The 19,503-nt window shown below is 31.5% G+C and overlaps 1 protein-coding gene across 1 annotated transcript in view; it reads right to left on the bottom strand.

The window, feature by feature from the left end:
- Positions 1-2,398: 2,398 nt before the first annotated feature.
- The window catches only part of LOC129218929 (uncharacterized), a 144,763-nt gene continuing 127,658 nt past the window's right edge, over positions 2,399-19,503 (bottom strand). Inside the window, exons 5-6 of the mRNA XM_054853250.1 lie at positions 5,252-5,515; positions 2,399-2,469 (exon numbers count right to left, since the gene is read on the bottom strand). Coding sequence (XP_054709225.1) covers positions 2,420-2,469; positions 5,252-5,515 — 314 coding nt within the window. The 3' untranslated portion in view covers positions 2,399-2,419. The remainder of the gene's footprint in view (positions 2,470-5,251; positions 5,516-19,503) is intronic.

Below are 19,503 nucleotides of genomic sequence, written 5' to 3'. Positions count from 1 at the left end.
TGGAGATATCAAGAAGGGGAAGGGGTGGTTAATTCTACTTTTGGTTCCCCTTAACTATCTTTTTAATTAAAGAAAAAGTTTCATTATTATTTTTTCTCTTTCTACTGACACAGTATAATAATACATTCTGATTTAGTTTCATGTTTTACATTTTCGACAGGTCTGGCTGACACTTCTTTTTCCATTATTAGAGTCATGACATTTGGCAAAGTTAGGACCATAGGAATGAATATGCATCTCAATGCATTTTTAAAAAAATCGATTTTGCTACTTTTTTAAATTACACTTTTAAGCAAAATTTTCACAGAAATCCCCAGTTTTGAGGGGAGAAAATCCTCCAAAGATTAAAATTTTGACAACAATTACGAGGTTTTTTTTAATTATTTTTGTTTTAAGGAAAGCAAAATGAAAATGGAAAAAGAAGGAATGTAAATCAGTTAAAAACGATGAGAAGTTCAGAGAATTAAAATCTTCAAGGTTTCCCTCTAACTCTTTCATTGTGAGTCATTGTTATGTAATTTTAATATTAGTGTTTTGACATTTATTCTCATTTTTTATATATTCTAGTTTCCTTCGTAGGTACAATATTTTTTCAAGAAATAGTTATTTATGTTTAGGTGCTTTAGATTTGCAGCGGTACTGTGTTATTGTTTTCAAACTAAAATCCTACATTTTTGTTTAAAAGTAAGCGAGGTATATTTGGGGTATGTCTCCAAGAGCGGTCCCTCCCTCATGGGTCGGACTGATATGGGCAATGAGATAGGAGAACACTGAATGTGTTATTGTTAATGTGACATTGACTGTGGTCGATTATCGAGCACAAGCGATGCTAGTAATTTTTATTTCGATTTTTTTTTTCTTTCATCAATATGTTTTTTCATTGAATCGGATTTAAATCGTAACTTTTTGTTGAATAATCTGAGTAGGAATAACTCAAATTGAATTTGTCATGGGTATCGCTAAACTGCCCAAATGGAATTTGTCATGAGTATCGTTAAACTGCTCAAATTGAATTTGTCATGGGTATCGTTAAACTGCTCAAATGGAATTAGTCATGGGTATCGTTAAACTGTTCAAATTGAATTTGCTATGAATAACGATATATGATTTCGTAGCTGGAAAAATATTGAATGTTTCGGAGCAATATATTCTTAAAACTTTCTCATGTGCCCTATTGTCCTTGCGAAAGTTTCAAGCTTTTAGCTTTTGTCCATGGTACTATAAAAAATGATTTTGCACAAAATCTGAAAAAAAAAAAACAAAATCACCCAGATCTGTTGGATTGTCTACGGTTAAAATTAGTCAACATTCAGTTTCTTCAAGAGTGATTTTTTAAGTAAGAAAAACTTATTGAAACGTATGTGAAAAAAAAATGTTTGTTTTCGTTGTTTTCTATGTTCAGGATTAATATTAGTTAGCTGTTTAAAATAATTTAAAATGCATGAAATTAAAGACTCTATATATTTTATGTTCTTCTTTTGAGTATAAGCTCAAATTATTGCTTACGCAACACATAATAACATAATAATATATTAATTTATTCAAATTATTGCTTGTGCAACATATAACATCACAATATCTTACTTTATTTGTAGCAAGCTTTCAGATTTATTCTAATTTCATTTAAAAGAACAGCAAACATATCAATTCAATGTTATTTCTGTATATATATTTCATTCACTTAAATCTTCACATTGGATTCAGATTATTGCAAGCACACTAAAGCGCAGAACAGCAAGCAATGAAAGCTAGTTATCCGGCTTTATTTACATTTAGCTTTTAAAAATATACCTATTATAAATTGCTAGACATTCGTCAAGTATCGAATATGTTTTAGTAAATTAAATAAAAAGTACTGCATTTTAAATAACACTAGTTAATTAAAAATGCAACATGAACTTTTAAAGTATTGCAAGTCAAAAGATTTTATTCATGTTAAGTGAAAATCACGAAAATCAACTGAACTTTCACTGAAAGTACGATTCTTAATAATACTTTCAGTGAATACATAATTTAAGTAATTAAATGACCCATAAATATTTTATTTTATGCAACAAAATTTCAGATTCTTTTTTGTTATTATTAGTGATTAATCTTTCATATTTCATAGGTAAAAACAGAAGAAAAATTCAATAATTCATTTTTTCTTTTTCGATGTGAAAAATATTTCAATTTTCGATATCTTTAGAAGCAAATAATTGTTGCAAAATGATGGAAGAGTTTTTAAAAAGTTTATGATTTAATACAAATACCGTAAATATATTTTAATCATTGGAAGGATCAAAACATATTTTTACGGTTTTATGTAAAACAATATTAAACCTAAGCACAAATGATGATGCATGAAAACGATTTAATATCTTCTCAATGAGTAATGAGTTATTTATTTTTTTTTTTTGCTCATAATTATAATTCCCATTCACTGCTTTGCTCCAGTATTCCAAATTTTATTGTCGTGGCAAATAGAATCTGAAAAAAAGAAAAACACTTTATTTTATTGACAATCTTTAGAAAGTGCATCAATATAATGGACTAATTAACAAGAAAATTAAGACAACGTATTGCATGGAAGTAAGGCAATTTATTGAAAACATGTGCACAGTGACATTATTGCAGATTATCATGAACTCAATGACAACCCTGCATGAAAAGTAAAAACTAACCAAGTAAAAAAAAAAGAAAAGAATTTGTATACTTGAAAATCTATTTTTAGTTTCTTATTTTTATTCGTTCTATTATTTTTCAACTTTGCAATTATTTTATTCATTTACTTTTGACGTCATTTTTTTTTATAGAGCTAGGGTTGCTGATATGCTTACCCTTTTACTGTATTGTGGCCCAAAAAGTGCTAAAAAAATAAAACTTCTAAAATATACAAGAACTTTTCTTCGTCGATTAATGAAACATTAATAAACAAAAAATCTCATTATAAAGTTAAAGCAGGTTTTTGCTAATTAATAATAAATGATGTCTATAAAAAAATTTTGATTTTAACAGAATATTAATATAATTTAAGTTAATTATAATACTGTTGTTGTGTGTGTGAATTTCAAAATTTAGAGACGCTTAAAATTACCCTGTGGATCTGTTCCACACAAAACACCTTTATAGACACTCAGTGCAAGAGTTAGAAAACAAGTCTAAGTTATGCAACTTGATACATTAATTTAAATTACTAATCAAGAGATATTTATCTGTTAGAAGCTTTAAAAAAATATATGAAATAAACACAAAACTACTTCATGGCTGCTATTATGTACTATTACTTTTTCCTGTCAAAGAAAGTTTTTCAAAAATTGCGACAAAAATGCAGAATACGAACGATTTCAATCGTCCATGGAATCCTCCATGTTTATAGAATCTTCACCATGGGGCTATGTGACCCTAGACATGGTATATACAATCCATTAGGCAGTCCGTAGGATAAATATAGTTTTAAGTTTCGCAATTCATATAAATTATTCTTAAATCAACCAACGTTAAATAAGTCGTCGTATTCGGGCCATTAAACGGAAAACGGTCGTTTTGTTCCGCACGTGACGCCTCATTTTTTTCATTAAAAATAATGCTTTAAAATACTGATGAGCAATTTTTTTCTGCTTAACAAATTACAAACTTATGTGTGATTTCTTGAGCAAAAGATTTCGTCATTACCCATTAAAATTATTACTTTTTAATGAAATATATGAACCATCACGTATGGGACAAAGGGTTGACTTTTTAGTGGAATGGTCCATTAAAGGTGACGAACCAGCAATGGGAGCTGAAAATGAACTCTTTCCTTTACAAGTTGGCAGATATTTTAACCAACAACTATTCTGTGTAACTTAAACCGTACATTGAAGGTACCACATTATATTAGCTCATAAGTTTTCTCATAACGCTTAAAGTTACAAGATTAAAAGTAAGTTACTCTTATTAGTTTTAACTACAGAGAATTTGATTGTGCAATATAGCTCCTTCTTTCATCTGGTACTAATCGAACTTCGCGAATAAATAAGCAGTTCCGCTTGAAAGATTGCAAAGCGTCAAAGGTGGATCCAGCTACTGTGTATTTGAAGGGCTTCGTTTTTAAAATATGATCAAATAAATTGGAAGGATGGAGGCATAACTGTAATGTTAGTCAAAAAAAAAAAAAAAAAAGGACATCTAGAGCTTTCTCTGGGTAATTTCTCAAGTTCTCAAGATGCAGTTATGGACTATCTTTGGTAGCGTTGAGAAAGGGTGTTACGACCCCCATAACCATGCCCTGGATCCCCGTGTGCAAAGTGAAGGTGTGAAACTCTTGTAATCATATAAGCATTGTGCTCAGAAGACATTACTATTGTCTTTTCGTCAAGAGCCGCAATAGTCCTTGCCTTGAGTATCAAAAATTTAGATTCCTTGTAAAAATATTACCGATGATTGAAAATAAGATTAATTTTAATTTGTAATGCCTCTCTGAATGTTAATAACCAGAGCAATATCTCACTCGACGTATGTGACAATTAAACTCCTATAGTAGGTAATAAAAGTGAGAACTCAAAAAAAAAAAAAAAGCATTGGAGTTAATGAAGGTTTTAAGCAAGACAGCGTTCAACTGATTTATTCTCAAACACTATAACACGCGAAAAAAAAGTTCCCCGTTTGTTTTCTGTAATTTAAATTTTTAGTGTATCTATAAAAATTGAAAAATTTTCTTCTAAATTATAAAATTTTAATGATGTGTCACTATATTTTTTTTTTGCCATATGGTGAAAAATACCTGATCTTTGTGTATGTAAAATGATGCACTGAAATCAAATATGTAAAGTTTTTTACTATTATCTATTCTATCTATATCATTTAAATATAAAAGCGTAAAAAATGTTTCGACTCGGGTAGCATATATCACGAAAATTTGGGTCCGATGAGACTGACTACCTCCACTGCAGTAACAGCAAATTTGACTCTTTAACCGCATTTCTTATTGTAATGACAGGATTTTAACAGTGAATTATGTGTTTCTAACATTACGTGGAAAAACACACATGAAAAACTCAAATCCTATGATTGCGCAAAAAGTGAGGGTGATAGAAAAATTCTGATTGGATACTTGATGTGAGCGTAAAGAATTACCTAAGTAACGCTATAAACGTTTCATATGAACACTATAAATGTTGAAAAATCTTTGTTCAGCAGTGTAACAAGTACGTTTCATCAAAGTGTTGAGAAGTGTCATTTCTGTTGCAGGGGTGCGATATAATGAATTGGAGTGCTTGTTAAAAAATACCTGATAGCGTTCTTCCGATTCGAATAGGTCCCAATGGCGTCTTTCTGCTGGCTTGTTCTAAATCTAAGTAGCAACTTATCAAACCTGGAAGGGACGAAGTCGTATTGGGAACTGTTCCTTGATTTCCATTTTTGAGACGCGATCCCGAATCGTTCGTCCATCGAGCTTGGGAATTCGGTGAACTAAGGCTCCCTTGAACTGGAACATAATGGGCAGGAGCTGTCCCAAACTTAGCTTGGCCAATGTTTAGAGAATGTTGTATACCTATAAATCAAGTTAGATAGATTTAATATTAATCGTTTTTTTCCCCTAAGGAAGATAATTCCATAAATCAACTGTGTCACACAGTAGATTTATTTTATTATTTCGTTTCCGTAGTAACAAGGAGTGCTAAATGACCTGTGGACGCAGTGAAACAGCGTACCGGGACATTTTTACGAGGCGGGAAGTCGTTCCCAGTTGTTATTTTAAGTAATATTTGTCTTTATTTTAATCAAAAATCCCAGTTTCTATCTGAAACAGATTGATTTGATACCGCTCAAGTTTGAGTCCTACTTTTGTATGGTTTTAAAAGTCTTTTAAAACCATATGATAAATATCTTTATTTCAAATTGCCATAATCAGCTACCGGAGAAAAAATGAATGCCATATTTTGCTACTTATCGAAATTCATTAGTTATTTGGCCATATATTTTTGGTTCACTGACGTTTATTAGTAATTAATAAATAACTCATTTTTTGAATGCATCTGTTTCAGAATTAATGTTAAGGTATAGCGATTTTTGGTAGTTAAATTGTGTAGGATGCAATCCGTTTAATGAAGAATCTCCCATCCTATATTGATGTGTGATCAAAGTGCGACATCAACGATAGCTTCATTAAATAAAGAAAAAATAATAATCTAGTCCTGCGTTTAGGTAAGAAAAAATTTAGCAGTACAACGCTGATAACAAATTTATCGATACAATGAGTAACGAGCGTGCTTGGGAACTAAATCCTGGTGAGTTACGCGAATGGCCGACCACTTATCCGGAACATCTGCTTTGCACCCCAGAGGGCTCAGTCACGAAAACTGAGATGAGCTAAGTAGGTCTTGGCTTAAAGGGTGTTGCGCCATTGAGCTTAGTTTAGTTGCATTGATAACAAGGCTCGATTAAACAATTGTATCTCAATTTAAATAATAACAGTGTACTCATCCTTTTCTTGCTATTTAAAAAACAAACTGATTACTCAGTTGCAGAGTCTAAAAGAAGGGCGACACTATTAGCTAAAAATTGTATAAAGCTGTTTTTCCCCACATAAATAACAATAGGTTGGGGTTAATAAAGTTTAATAACCTGTTCTTAAAAATTCATCTTTTCTACATTGGTTTAATTGTTCATGAAATATAGACTGCACGGTGTAGAGCACAAGGCATCCTTGTGCTCTACACATTTGAATTTTATGATTGATTTAATTTGCATCACTTTTTTCAAATGTTTATTTACTTATGCATTACTGTTACATAATTACTTATTTTTGCATTTAAATATTGTTTTTTGACTGTCGTTTAACATAAAGAAAAGTTTCATCTTTTATCTAGTTCTTTATTTAATGTTTAAAAAATATCCTCACCGGTCCACAAACTCTTTTCACGTGTTTTTAATGTGTCACGACTCGATATATGTTTTTAATGTTTTACAAAAGAAAATATACGGAGAAAACCTAACTGGTCCGATTTTTTTCATAAGTTCTTAACGGTCTGCGGGTCGAAAATCCCTTTTTTTTTGGCAAAAAAATAAAAACAAAAATAAATAAATAAACAAATAAATAAATAAAAGAAAAGTAAAAATAAATAAAAAACGATAATCTTCAGTTCGCGAATTTTTTTTTATAAAGTTTTGCCGGTCCACTGGTCAAAAAAGGTTGAGGAAGGCTGATCTAAACTGTCCTATTTTCCCCCATTACTCTCTTTCAATTCATTTTTAACTTTTGGTTAATACCTGGCTACATTGAAGTTATGACAAAGGTTGGGCTAAAATATTCTATCGAAATGAAGGTAACTTACTTTACGCAAAGTGATACATTTCTGATTTTTTAAAGTGGTCCTGAATTAGTTACTTGTTTTTCGCAAAAGTAATTCCTTATTCCCATTTCGGCCTCATAAAGAAATAGTTAAACAACCTTAAAGTTAGTTAACCACTCTGATGGAATTAGAAAAACCAACATGGTAAAATATGCTATCTGACAAAAGCAAAATAATTTAGCGACACAAAAAAAAAAAAAAAAATCATGAACTAAAATGCTCGAAAATTGTTAGAAACGAGAAAACACAAATGATTACTTCCCGGATAATGAAGTTCCAAGTTGAGTCTCTGAAAAAAAATTGAGATAAAAATAATTCCATCAGAAATGCAAATAGAGTAATCAAGTAAAAAATGTTTCCCCCCATAGATGCCACTTATTCCGAATATCTTTTATACTTTTCAAACTAATAATATATTGAAGAGAGAGAAAAGACATTTTAAAAAATTTTTTTGACACTAATGAGCTTTTTATGTAAATTATTTCTTTTGAAATGCTGAAAAGAATATTTTGCACTTTATAAATCAGTTTCACCTCTTCAAAGATTTTGCATTCAATAAAGCTTGTTACTGCAAAAAACATTGTCCCGATATTCTCAATAATAAGAGAAAATTCTACTTAAACGGAAGTGCGATAAATACAGCTGGCAATTGACTGTTTTTCAGGTTTTAACTGAGTAGAGAAAATTCGAATACAGATTCTACTAGACATTTTAAAGCAAAAAGAAAACTACCATATAAAAATCGAAGCTTGAAGAACTGTTAATGGTTCTTGTACTTGGATGCTTAGAAACAGCTTGCAAATATTACGTACTGTGCGATTTATTCACCAAAATTTCCTAATCTTAAATTGTAAGTTGGTGATTAAATACGATGAACTATTTTGTGTCAAGCGTTATGAATTTATTATTCACACGTCTGTAAAATTATTATTGCTTGGGACGATGAATATAAAATTGAGGAAAATGTTAATATATTTTCTTGATTACTGTAAAAGTACTTATTTTCATGAAACTTCATTTTTGCAATTTTCGTGAGCCTGTCATAACAGCGAAAATTTAAACTTCGCGAAATGTTTCAAACTTATATTTATGGATAACTTTTGGCTTATTTCATATAGAATTTACGAAATTTTCAGCCCGCAAAATCACCAATTTCTTCGTTTTCGCGAAAACTACGGCTCGTGAAAATAATTGCTTTTACCCTATTATAATTATACCAAACAATAAAAAAAAAATGTTTTGTCCACATTTCACTCTCGTTTAAAGTAATTTTACCAAAAAATGTGAGAAGCATCTCTTTTAATCGTGTAACATTTACTCAAAATGTTCCTGTTTGTCTCCCCTATTCTGCTTAAATATTTAGATTTCAGTTAAATCCTTCTCCCTTAACCCCCCCATTTAACCTTACTTTTGATCTTATTTTAAACTTATGAAACACTGTGTTCACTCCTTTGAACAAAAGTGCTTTAAATTCTGCAAAAGTAAATTCATAAACTTTCCAACGATAGCATGTAAATCTTGAAAATTTTTTCATGTTTATGAAATTTTTAAAGGGAGAAAAAGCTTTTTTTTTTTTACAACGGAACGTTGTGGATGATAATGATAAAACAATCATAGAAAAAAAAAGAACGAAACACTTTTAGTTCGTCAGCTATTATTTATACTACGAAAGAAAGAAAAAAAAACCTAAGTACTAGATTTGATTGTATTTTGACCAAAAGAACAAAAGATATTAGCGAAAAACGTTGGGAATACCACTGCAAATAAAATGCTACTTTCAATGCTTGAGCGATGGAAAAGAATCTAATGAAAAATTAAGGCGTTTTCAGAGGAAATAACTAAAACTCAGTGCATAGGTTTTAAATAATTAATTGAAGATTCCGGGATTTTGTTAAGATTATTATTCTACAGACTAATAAAAAAAAATCTTATAAAAAATCTATTCTCTTAAAAAAATCTATTTAGCTTAAAATTTAGTAGGAAGTACAACTTAATTAACGGTCGGCTACTTTTTACTTAAAGTTTTCTAAAGTCTGCCATAAAACTTTACTAAACATCAAAAGGAAACCAAGTTTGACAGTTAAGATCACATGCTATCTTTAGCACCTCGTTTTATTTAGGTTCATTTGACTGCTTACTTATACCATCATTTTTTTCCTTACTTCTCCATCTTTCTATATCATCATTCTTTCTCTTTGTAAAAATATACTTGGTTTTAAAATTCGAAAGAGTTCGTATAGAAAGGAAACAATGAAATTGTAATTTAAAAGCTAGTAACGGTTTTTGAACCTTTCCTGCATGAAACTCTTGTGCGCTAGCCACCGAGCTAGTGGAGTCCTTAAGTGTGTGACCAAGTATAAAAAACTCGAATTTCATCAGATCGCCTCGAAACGTTTGCTTTAATTTTTTCAAACTTATTTTGCTTGCAGAAAAAGTTAAGAAAACATATCGTAACTCAAATTGTTTTCCAGCTACTGTACGTGTTTGGAGAAAAAATTGGACAGATAGGACGAATATATAGTTACTTTTTTTCTGATTTGTAATGTAGTGTGTGGCATTCGTACTTTCACAGCAAATGACATTAAGCGCAAATTCAGTTGTATCATAGCTTTGGAGTTACTGTCCTTCAGATATACACTTATTCGTAATCAGATGATTAAATTTGACTTGTGACGTAAGTATTAGACGATACTGTCGAAACTTGCCTTTATTCATTCCCATTTTCTCAAATTGTGAGGACATACGAATGATGCACATTTGACCTATTATATCAATCTTTCAAATGTTCTGGTACTTAAATTTGAAAGAAAAATTACTGGAAAAATAGGTGGCCTTTATGTCTTGAAGCATCTTTCAAACCTTACAAAGAGTTGAATGCAACCCTTTGAGTAATAGAACCAGGGGTGCCCACCCCAAAAAATCACCAAGACCCCCCCACAAAAAAGTAAAAAATATTCCAAAACACCCCCCTAAAAATTTCAATGGCGCAGTCTGTACCATGACACCCCCCCCCCCTAGGTGGGCATCCCTGATAGAACGAAAATTTGATACTTTTTTAATTTGTTTCCGGATCATTAGTACGAATTTTTTTCCTTTTTTTTTAACATTTTGTTTTTGAATGTATGCTCACTTAATAGTATATCCTTTAAACTTGTCAATTTACACTGATAGCCGAGTTGGTTGTGCAAAGCGGAATATAATATTGCGGAGTTATAACAACTCTTAAATGGTGCTTTTAAATTATTTAAATGTCTCAATTTGAATTTCAAAAAATATATTTTAAACTACAAACACTAATGGAAGTAATTTTTTTTTAAGAATTCCAAGAAAATAATGGAGTGCATTCAAAATGTGAAATAGAGATCCATAAAAGTTTTTTCAGTTTAAATCAATTCGGTTAAAAGCAAAAATATGGATTTGTATCTGCATTGAAAAAGCTCCTTCAGCAGCGCCCATAAAATTTTCATTTCCATCGAAATTTTCTAGTTTATTATTAAGAAAGATACTCTTAGACACGAGGTATGGCTCACTTATAACCCAAGTCCGCATTATTATGCGGCTGTTTTTGAGATTTATTTCTCGTTGAAGAGAGTGGTCTCATTTTTCATTTTGATTTAGCAGATGCTGGGAGAACTTCGTAGAATATTGATGAGATTTGCAAAGTTGTCTCTTGCATTAAATAGGCAATACGTTCGTCTCCATGAAATATAGAAATGATGGAAGGTTTTTGCAAAAATATTATTATAGAACTTTTTTTTAACATGTTTTTTTTTAAATACTATTTCTCAAAAAAAAAAAAAAAAATCAAAAAATAATTTCCTTCTGATTTCTAACAACCATTTAAAAGTACAGTCAAGTCCTGATAATCTGAAATGTATAGGACTCAGGCCTGTCTAGTATTAAAAAAATCATGATTATCCGAAATAAAGATATGAAAGATAATACACCCAAACCTGTTTTTATTTGGTGGATAGGGACCGCATAAAAAAATCGCAGAAAAAAAAATGTTCGAAACTTCACAAGTAGCTTTAAAAAGCTGTTTTCGCAAACTCAATTAATTATTATTACTAGTGTTCGCCCAGTGGTCGAAATTCGACCATATTCATAAATGAATATTTGAGAAAACTTGTATGAATTTAACTATTTCCAACATTTTTATTTCTACTCTTACTCATGTTTGCTGCATATCTGAAAAGATACAATTTTTATATGGACACACAATACCACAGTAATAATTTATTCCAATTTTCTTTTTACCTATAATCTCAAAATAAATGGATGAAATGGGATATTTCTGTAATGGGGTCGTTTCCAAAATTTTCAAAGTATTTTTTACTGAAAGAGGATGCTTAAAAACAAAGGATTTAACCATTTTTTTAAAATAAGTTGAATAAATTTAATATTTTTTAACAACTATTTTAATTGGTGTGCAGATTGAAATTAATTTTTTGGCATCAAAAGCGATAAAATGCTACTCATTAATGCCGTTAGCAAATTATCATAACCCGAAAACGCGGTTGAAGGGAAACCGTAAATATTTAGCACGGCAATGAAGTCGCGCGCCAAAGTACATCACTTATAACGTCATAAAGACCACGCCTTATTTCTAAAATCGGACATTCAAAAAAGTTAAAAAAATAAAACCAAACTGTTGAGAAAATAAAAGTTTTTTCTGGCTCAACGTTTTTTTTCCCTTCTTATTCTATTTCAGTGACTAAAAGTAGTACTTATGATTGAAGGAAACAACCCCATTGAGAAATTGGTGTAGTCGACAAATTGCTGACTTGAATAATTTTATTTTGGATATCATGTTGCTTTGTGCTAACCCTATGCAAATAAATATTTCTCTACTCTTTGTTTACGTATGCAAAGGAAAAACATTTTTCGCGCTGGCATTGGAAACAAAAAAATTGACGCCAATGGATAAAAATCACCAATTATCCAATTTTCGAAATCTTCCCGTATGAAATGACATCAAAACTCAGTTTATACGTAAAACTTCTGTGTTACTAATGTTACTTATAAAACGTTTACGATTATTATTTAAGTTACTTCTTCGTCATTAGAAATATAAATTTCCAAGTATCAAATGAACGAACTCTACTCGTGTCGACAAAAACTATCCATTCAAAAGTACTGGGCGTCGTAATAATAGTACAATTTTTAAAAAAGGTCGACTTTGTGATTTGTTTATGGTTAAGGGCGGTAAATAACTGATGTCACACTTTTCAACAATTTCGACCCTCTCCCCCTCTATGTCACAATGTTTTGCACTTCACTATACCCCTTCTTCCCTTTGTCACATGTCACACTGTTTTTCATAAACGTTCCTATTAAAAAAAAGGCTTGTTGCCACGTTCTCCCCATTGTATACTCCTCTTGTCATGTCTTTCCTCTCCCTTGTCACAAACTGTTACTACTTCGTGAACCCCACCTCAAAACGAGACTTCATTCGTGGACAGCCCCTATTTTGTGGCAACCGTATGCAAATATACATTTCCCTACTCTTTGTTTTCGTATGCAAAGTAAAAACATTTCTCGAGCTGCAATTGATGCCAAAAATTTGACGCCAGTAGATGAAGAGCGCCCGCCAATTCAATAATTGTCAAAATCTTTCCAAATGAAATGATCCTGCAAAACTCAGATTATACGTAAAACTTCTGCATGAACAATGCTTTTTTTAATAAGTTTAATATTATTGCGTAAGTTGCCTTGACCTCTGCCGTTAGAATTATTAAATTCCAAACAGTCAAATGAACGAATCATACTTGCTACATTAAATTTGTCCATTCAAAAACACTGGACGTCGCAATAATAGTGTAATGTTTTTAAAAAATCGTGTTTGTGATTTGTTTACGGTTTAGGGGAAAACTGACAAATGCACTTTTCAAAATTCTTGATCTCTCTCCCTTTTGTCGCAAAATTTCACATTTCACCATAACACCTATTCCCTTTGCCACATATCACACTGTTTTTCATAAACGTTCTTATCAAGAAAAAGCGGGATCCGGACAAAACGTCCAAATCCAAAACGTCCACGGACATGACGTCCAGGTCCAAAACGTCCGAGAGACAAAATGTCCGAAGGACAGAACGTCCGACGGACATAACGTCCAGTGGACATAACGTCCAACAGACATAATGTCCGACGGACAAAAGGTCCAAGGACAGAACGTCCACGTTTTTGGACAGCTAGGACATAACGTCCAGTTTTCTGAGCAGGCTGGACAAAACGTCCGGATTTTAAAGTTTTTCCTTTGTCTCAACTAATTTTGTTGAATATATTTGTGTTTGTGTGATATGTGATGCAATCACCGGCAAAAAACGAGTTTTTAATATAGAATGAGTCTGAATAGATCCCCCCCCCCACACACACACTGACATGATGGAAAAATAAAATTTAAGTATTAGGGTCCCCCTTTTTTAAAATAAAATATGCTTTACGGCAAATGCAGCGTGGAGATGACCCCCGTATTTTCACGTGATTTTTCCGCTTTTAGGCAGATGTGGGTGAGAATTGGGAATTTTTGCCGCGGGCTAGCGGGGATAGTTGCGGATGCCTCATGAAGCTTTTTCAGGGGCACAGGTCACTTGAAGGTCAGTGATTGGAGTAGTACAGAAAATTTTGCGAATGGGAGGGTTCTTTAACAGCTGATTCCGCGCAGAGACAGTAAACAAACCCCTTTCAGTGCTTGCGGCGGGTGTTCGCTCATTTGATTATCTTCCTTTTTTTTCTGTCTACTTGTATTTATTTCTTTTTTTTCTTCCATTGTTTTTTCTGTTAAGTTGTTATTCATTTATTTTCTTGATAGTTTGTTGCCATTATTGTTTTAATTTTTTAATTCGCTTTTTAGTATTCCATACTTTTTTATTACTTTTTGTTATGGATTTTATTTATCACGATGTCTAAAAATTGTAATATTCTACGTAGAATTTTTTCCTGTACGTACGTTCATTTTACATTGAGATTTTTTTTTTTAAATTAAATTGACTGGCGCAAACTGTAAAGTCGAACATAACTATTAAAAAATAAATAAATGACTAACCACCACTTTGTGGAAATGCCCCCTCCCCAGGTGGTTCAAAAATACATGTAAAAAGAAAGTTTCTGTTAGATAACGAGACACCCCTCAATATTTTTAGATTTGTGGATATCAACCTACTGGAAGACTTTTAGCTTCCAATTTCAACTGAAAGCAGGTGCTCAACCGCCTCCCCCAAACTTAATATGTATGGGAAGGATGGTTTAAAAAATGCTTTGAACTGAAAAAACAATGCTACATATTATAATATACAGTAGTAATATGCATATACATAGCATTAAAATAATTATTTACAAAAAAAAAAAAAAAAAAACAGCTGGGGAAGTTTTATATTTCTAAACTTGTAGCTTTTTCTATACTGCGGCAAATGTTAAATGAAGGGGTCATTGAGCACTCTTAAAAACTGGAGTAAGAAGCTAAAATTTTTACTTTTTTTTACCTTTTTTTTTCATTTTCAATTATTTCAATCAAATTAATTATAATACATATACATTTATCGCTTTAATAACACAGTGAAAAAAAAAAAGAGCCCAAACATTTTATATTCAGGTGTAACATTTTCAACTTAAGTTTTAAAAAAAATAGCACTTCAAATCTTTTAAGTTTTAGTGCATATTTTAGGTACTTTCAAGTGGTTATATAATCCAGGATGCAAGTTCACTAAAAAAAATTAAAAAAGTTTCATTCTAGTCAAAATCTTGAGGGGGGCTCCTTTGCACCCCCTCTGTGTTTGTCACTGTACCACAGTTTATGCTGTACTACATTTTTTCTGATAAAACTTTAAAATCTACACATGTTTCCTTCATTTTAACTGAAAATGCCATTAGTACTTAGGGCAATATGTTAGTGCTATGTAACAGAGTAGCTTTTAAACTAGTTTTGAATAGCCAATATTTAATCTCACCTAAATTGTTGGATGTTTAGATATAAATATATCTTTAATCATTTCCCTTAGAGTAAAAACCTATAACACCTTCCATGTTTGCATTCAAATATAAAAACACAGAAAATAATTTAATTCTGATAGCATATATCATTAAATTTGGTGCTAAACCAGACACACATCATTATCATCACATTTATTGTCTTCATAACAGGGTTTGAACTGTGAATTATATATGATTTTACGGTATGTGATATAGAAGCAAAAGGGAAAAATAAGAAACTTAAAACATATGATTGCACAGGAACTGGATGATGGGAAAATTCTCATTTGATATTTGAAAACAGATTTAATAATTTCCTTAGGAACACTAACTCCATAAATAAATGTTTTATGTGGCAAAATCTTTCCTTATTAGTGAAATAAAATGACTAAATAATGCTATTCCAAGGCACAACCAGAAATTTAGACATTTAAAAGAACTACCAATCATTTACTTAGAGACGCAAAGTAAAAAAACAATCCGAAACACATCTGTTAAAGAAATTTAGTTTGAACTTATGAAAATATTGATAGAGTTAGCCATGTTATACTGTATTTTGAAAGAAACTCTTCATATGCCACCAAAACTTGACCACGGAGAGATGGCGGGTGTTCTTGAAGCCGAAACGTCATTTGTGTCATTTGAAATAGGTTGTTTCTTGTTATTTCGCAATAGATAGGATAAGTGGGAACGCCTCTCACTATTTGACACTTCAGACCTAAACAATATCAGATCAGACCTAAGCAATATTTCAGTTATTTTACTAAGTAACAACTCATTGGGTTCAAAGATTATTAGTATTTTAGTTATTTGTCAAATAAAAACAATTGTTTAGACCAAAATATTATATATTATAGTTATTCATTAAAAAAAAAAACATGCCTTCATATTTACAATTAGTCCAGTCAATAGGTAGAAAAAAACGGGCTTGCCTTACAAAAAATGGGGTCAAAGATTTTATTTTTTGAATTTGTGTATACTAGTGCCAATATGAAAAAACCAAGTTATCCAACACGAAAGACCTCGGGAGAACTTTTGGGGGCCGAAAACCCCCAAAAATTTGTGACTTTTTGTGGTATTTTCAAAATATCTCAAAAATGGTTAAAATTACGAAAAAACTTCCAATACAAATGTTAAAGAGGATTAAATTTCCTTCAACTTTTGTCATTACAACATTTTTGTAGCATGAAAAGCAAGCGAGTTACAGCTTCTTGAAAGTCTCACTTTTTCTGAACCCCTCCAACGAAGTGCGTGAAAGCGCATCGGATAACGGAGTTAAAAAGGAGAAACGCCGGCAGTCTGACCTTGGAAATCATTTGTCTTTCACAGCTGAGGGTAAATGCCTCCGTTCCCTTTAATTTAAACAAAACACCCCCATTCCATCCCCCCTTTTTTTTTCTCCAAATGAGATGAATCGACTCAATAGCTACTCATGTTGGTCACTTCAGGGTTTGAGCGAGAGTATGTTTTATCAATTTGTGTGTTCTGAATTACAATTTTTTTCCTAGAAATGATTACGCCTGACCAAGATGTTTTTTTTTTTTTTTTATTATTATCATTATTATTTGCGAAATCAGTTTGCATGAATGCGAAATAAAGACTGTGAAGGAGAAGGGAACAGAAAATCTTAAAAGATGCAGCGCAAAACGGCAAAATGAAGAACATCAACGTTTTTTGAAGTTCTTAAAAGAAGTGACAATTCACACTGCCTGTCACAAATGCTAAATCAATGAGCAATCAATCTCTTCCCTTGAAGTAATGGTTGAACCTAACATGTTATCTAAATTCCTTAAGAAAGATTTCTGGCAAATTATAACAAAAAGAATTGTCTTATTCTACTTCTTGAGACATATTTCGAAGAGTGTGGCATTGAAGTCAGGCAGACTCAAGATGATGCCGACTCACTCACTTACTGCTCTTTCAAAGGCAAAAGAAATTGAAAAGGTTGTTATAGTGAGCGAGAGGACTGATGACAGCTTTAGGACAGCCTTTCAGCAACTTGTTCTTTTTAAAACCTGGAAGAGGGAATGCTTGTGATTTGTTTTTTTCCCCACTAAATCTTTTAAGTTTGACCCCAGCAATATTCTTTTCATCCATGCGTCTAGTGGGTGTGATACGACTTCAGCAATCTTTGGCCAAGGCAAAATTACATAGGCGTCGGAAGCGGGGGAGCTGGGGGAGCTTGAGCTCCCTCTATAATATTTCAGACCGGCTCAGCTCCCCCGGAAAAATTCTAACCGTATAGCTTTTTGCAGTACATTGTCTATCTCAAACCTGATTTCAAAAATGAGATCTACCTTTTTTAGGAATTTCCACATAATAACCAACAAAGAAAGGGGAGAGATTGAGTGGTCAGTACGGTCAGTACATTTGTGTTTCCCTCTTTTCAAACCTCTCGATTCCCGGAAGAAAAAAAAAAGTATTAAAGACAAGTTATCTACATAGGGGTGCTTTCCGCCCTCTCCACTTTGAGCTCGTCTTTCGCAAGTGTATTTATTACACATTACACTGTAGCTCAGTTTAATGTTCTTAGTTTTGCATGCTATTTGTATCTCACACTTCCACTAAAAAGAGATAATCGTGAGCCAGTTTTGTATTTAAATATGAAGGTGCTCCAGACACGTATCAAAAAGAGGGTTTCTAAGGTAAAAAACATCTGACCTTCCGGACGCTATTTAAAGAATCTCCGGCGAATCCTTTTAAATTCGTTGATTAAAACAAACTTGCAAAATATGAAACGAAAGTTAAATTAAAATACTGAGTGATCATATAATATTTTTGTTTGTTGCACAATTATCAAAAAAAAAAAAAAAAAAAAGAAAGAAAGGGAAAAAAAAAAAAAAAAAACTATGCAGAGGAAGAAAAGGAAAAAGTCCAATTTACAAACAAATTTATTTAGCATTTTTATCCATCGTTTCTTTCTCTTTTTTATTTTTTTCATTTCTTCATAAAAAGTTCAGCCCCGATCAAAGAAAATTCTTTAGCGAGTTCTCAAAAGTTTAGCAATGTAGTAATAGAACAAAAAATAGTTCTAAACTAATTTTCGAGGAATTATGATCGTTTGTTTCGGGTGTTAAATTCCACGTTTCGATCAAAAGATACGATCGGATTGCGAAAATATCATTATTCGATGGTTTATCGAAACCAAAAGTGATCTTCTGTCAGGGGACATAGACTAAAAGCCTGATATACATATTTTTCGAACAAATTTTTAAAATTCTATAAAAGTTATATTTATTATTTTTGATTGAAAATATTGTCAGAAGAAGCAACCTAAATCAGTAACATACCCAGAAATTTCTTTTGCGGATACATATCATTGCTGTGATAAAAGAAAAAAATCCAGAACTATTCCACGGTAGAAACTAAAAAAAAAAAAACTTTTTATCCATTATTTTGTTATATATAAACCATGAGGGATTGATTTTTTCATGAAGTTAAAAATTTGCAAAGATAAATATAATTTAAAGAATTCTAAGGTATATTAGGTATTTATAAGATATTCTAAGGTAACAACACAGAAACAAAAATTCTCATTAATCAAAATCGGTAGTGAAATTTCCATTAGAATATTTATATAAAAAAAAAACTTTAATAATTGTAAATACTGTTACGATGTTAAAAACTGCGAGTTTATTGAAAACAAAATTTTTTTTTGAACATTTAGACTTTATGAAGTTACATTTATTCTTATTTTTTTTGTTTTCTCAAAATTAAGGTTTTTTTTTTTTTTTTTTTTTTTTGTCACAGATATGTTTTTATGCTAAAAAAAATGCATGTGGAAGAGAGCACTTGAGCACTCCTCAAAATGTTTGAGGTTCTGGGAAACATTTCGTATCCATTTTCACGATTAAAAACGCTCCTTTTCACTTATTATTGTTAAAAAAAAAGCACCAACAATATTTCATAGTTTCTCTGAAGTACTTTTACTAACATTTATCTGCACTATACAACGAACGTTTTATTTTATCACATTTCAGGCGCACTGTCTCTCTTCTCCTCTGTTTCTAGTTCTCATAAAAGAAAGTCTTCTAAATGCTACGCCGCAGAAGTCCTCCCCTACCTCCTAAATTATTAAAAAGCATTGCAATGTTCGTTTTTAGAGAGCGATGTCCTGAAAATTCGCGGAAGAGAACCCATGACTGAACACCTTGCCCTCTACAATATGATAGATTATATAATATTCCGTTCAATTTCAAAACATTGCTATGCCTCTAA

Source organism: Uloborus diversus, chromosome 3, assembly GCF_026930045.1.
Source record: "Uloborus diversus isolate 005 chromosome 3, Udiv.v.3.1, whole genome shotgun sequence".
In the NCBI taxonomy this organism is placed as follows: domain Eukaryota; kingdom Metazoa; phylum Arthropoda; class Arachnida; order Araneae; family Uloboridae; genus Uloborus; species Uloborus diversus.
Note: the sequence above shows the minus strand (reverse complement) of the source record. Positions and strands in the feature narration are given on the sequence as shown.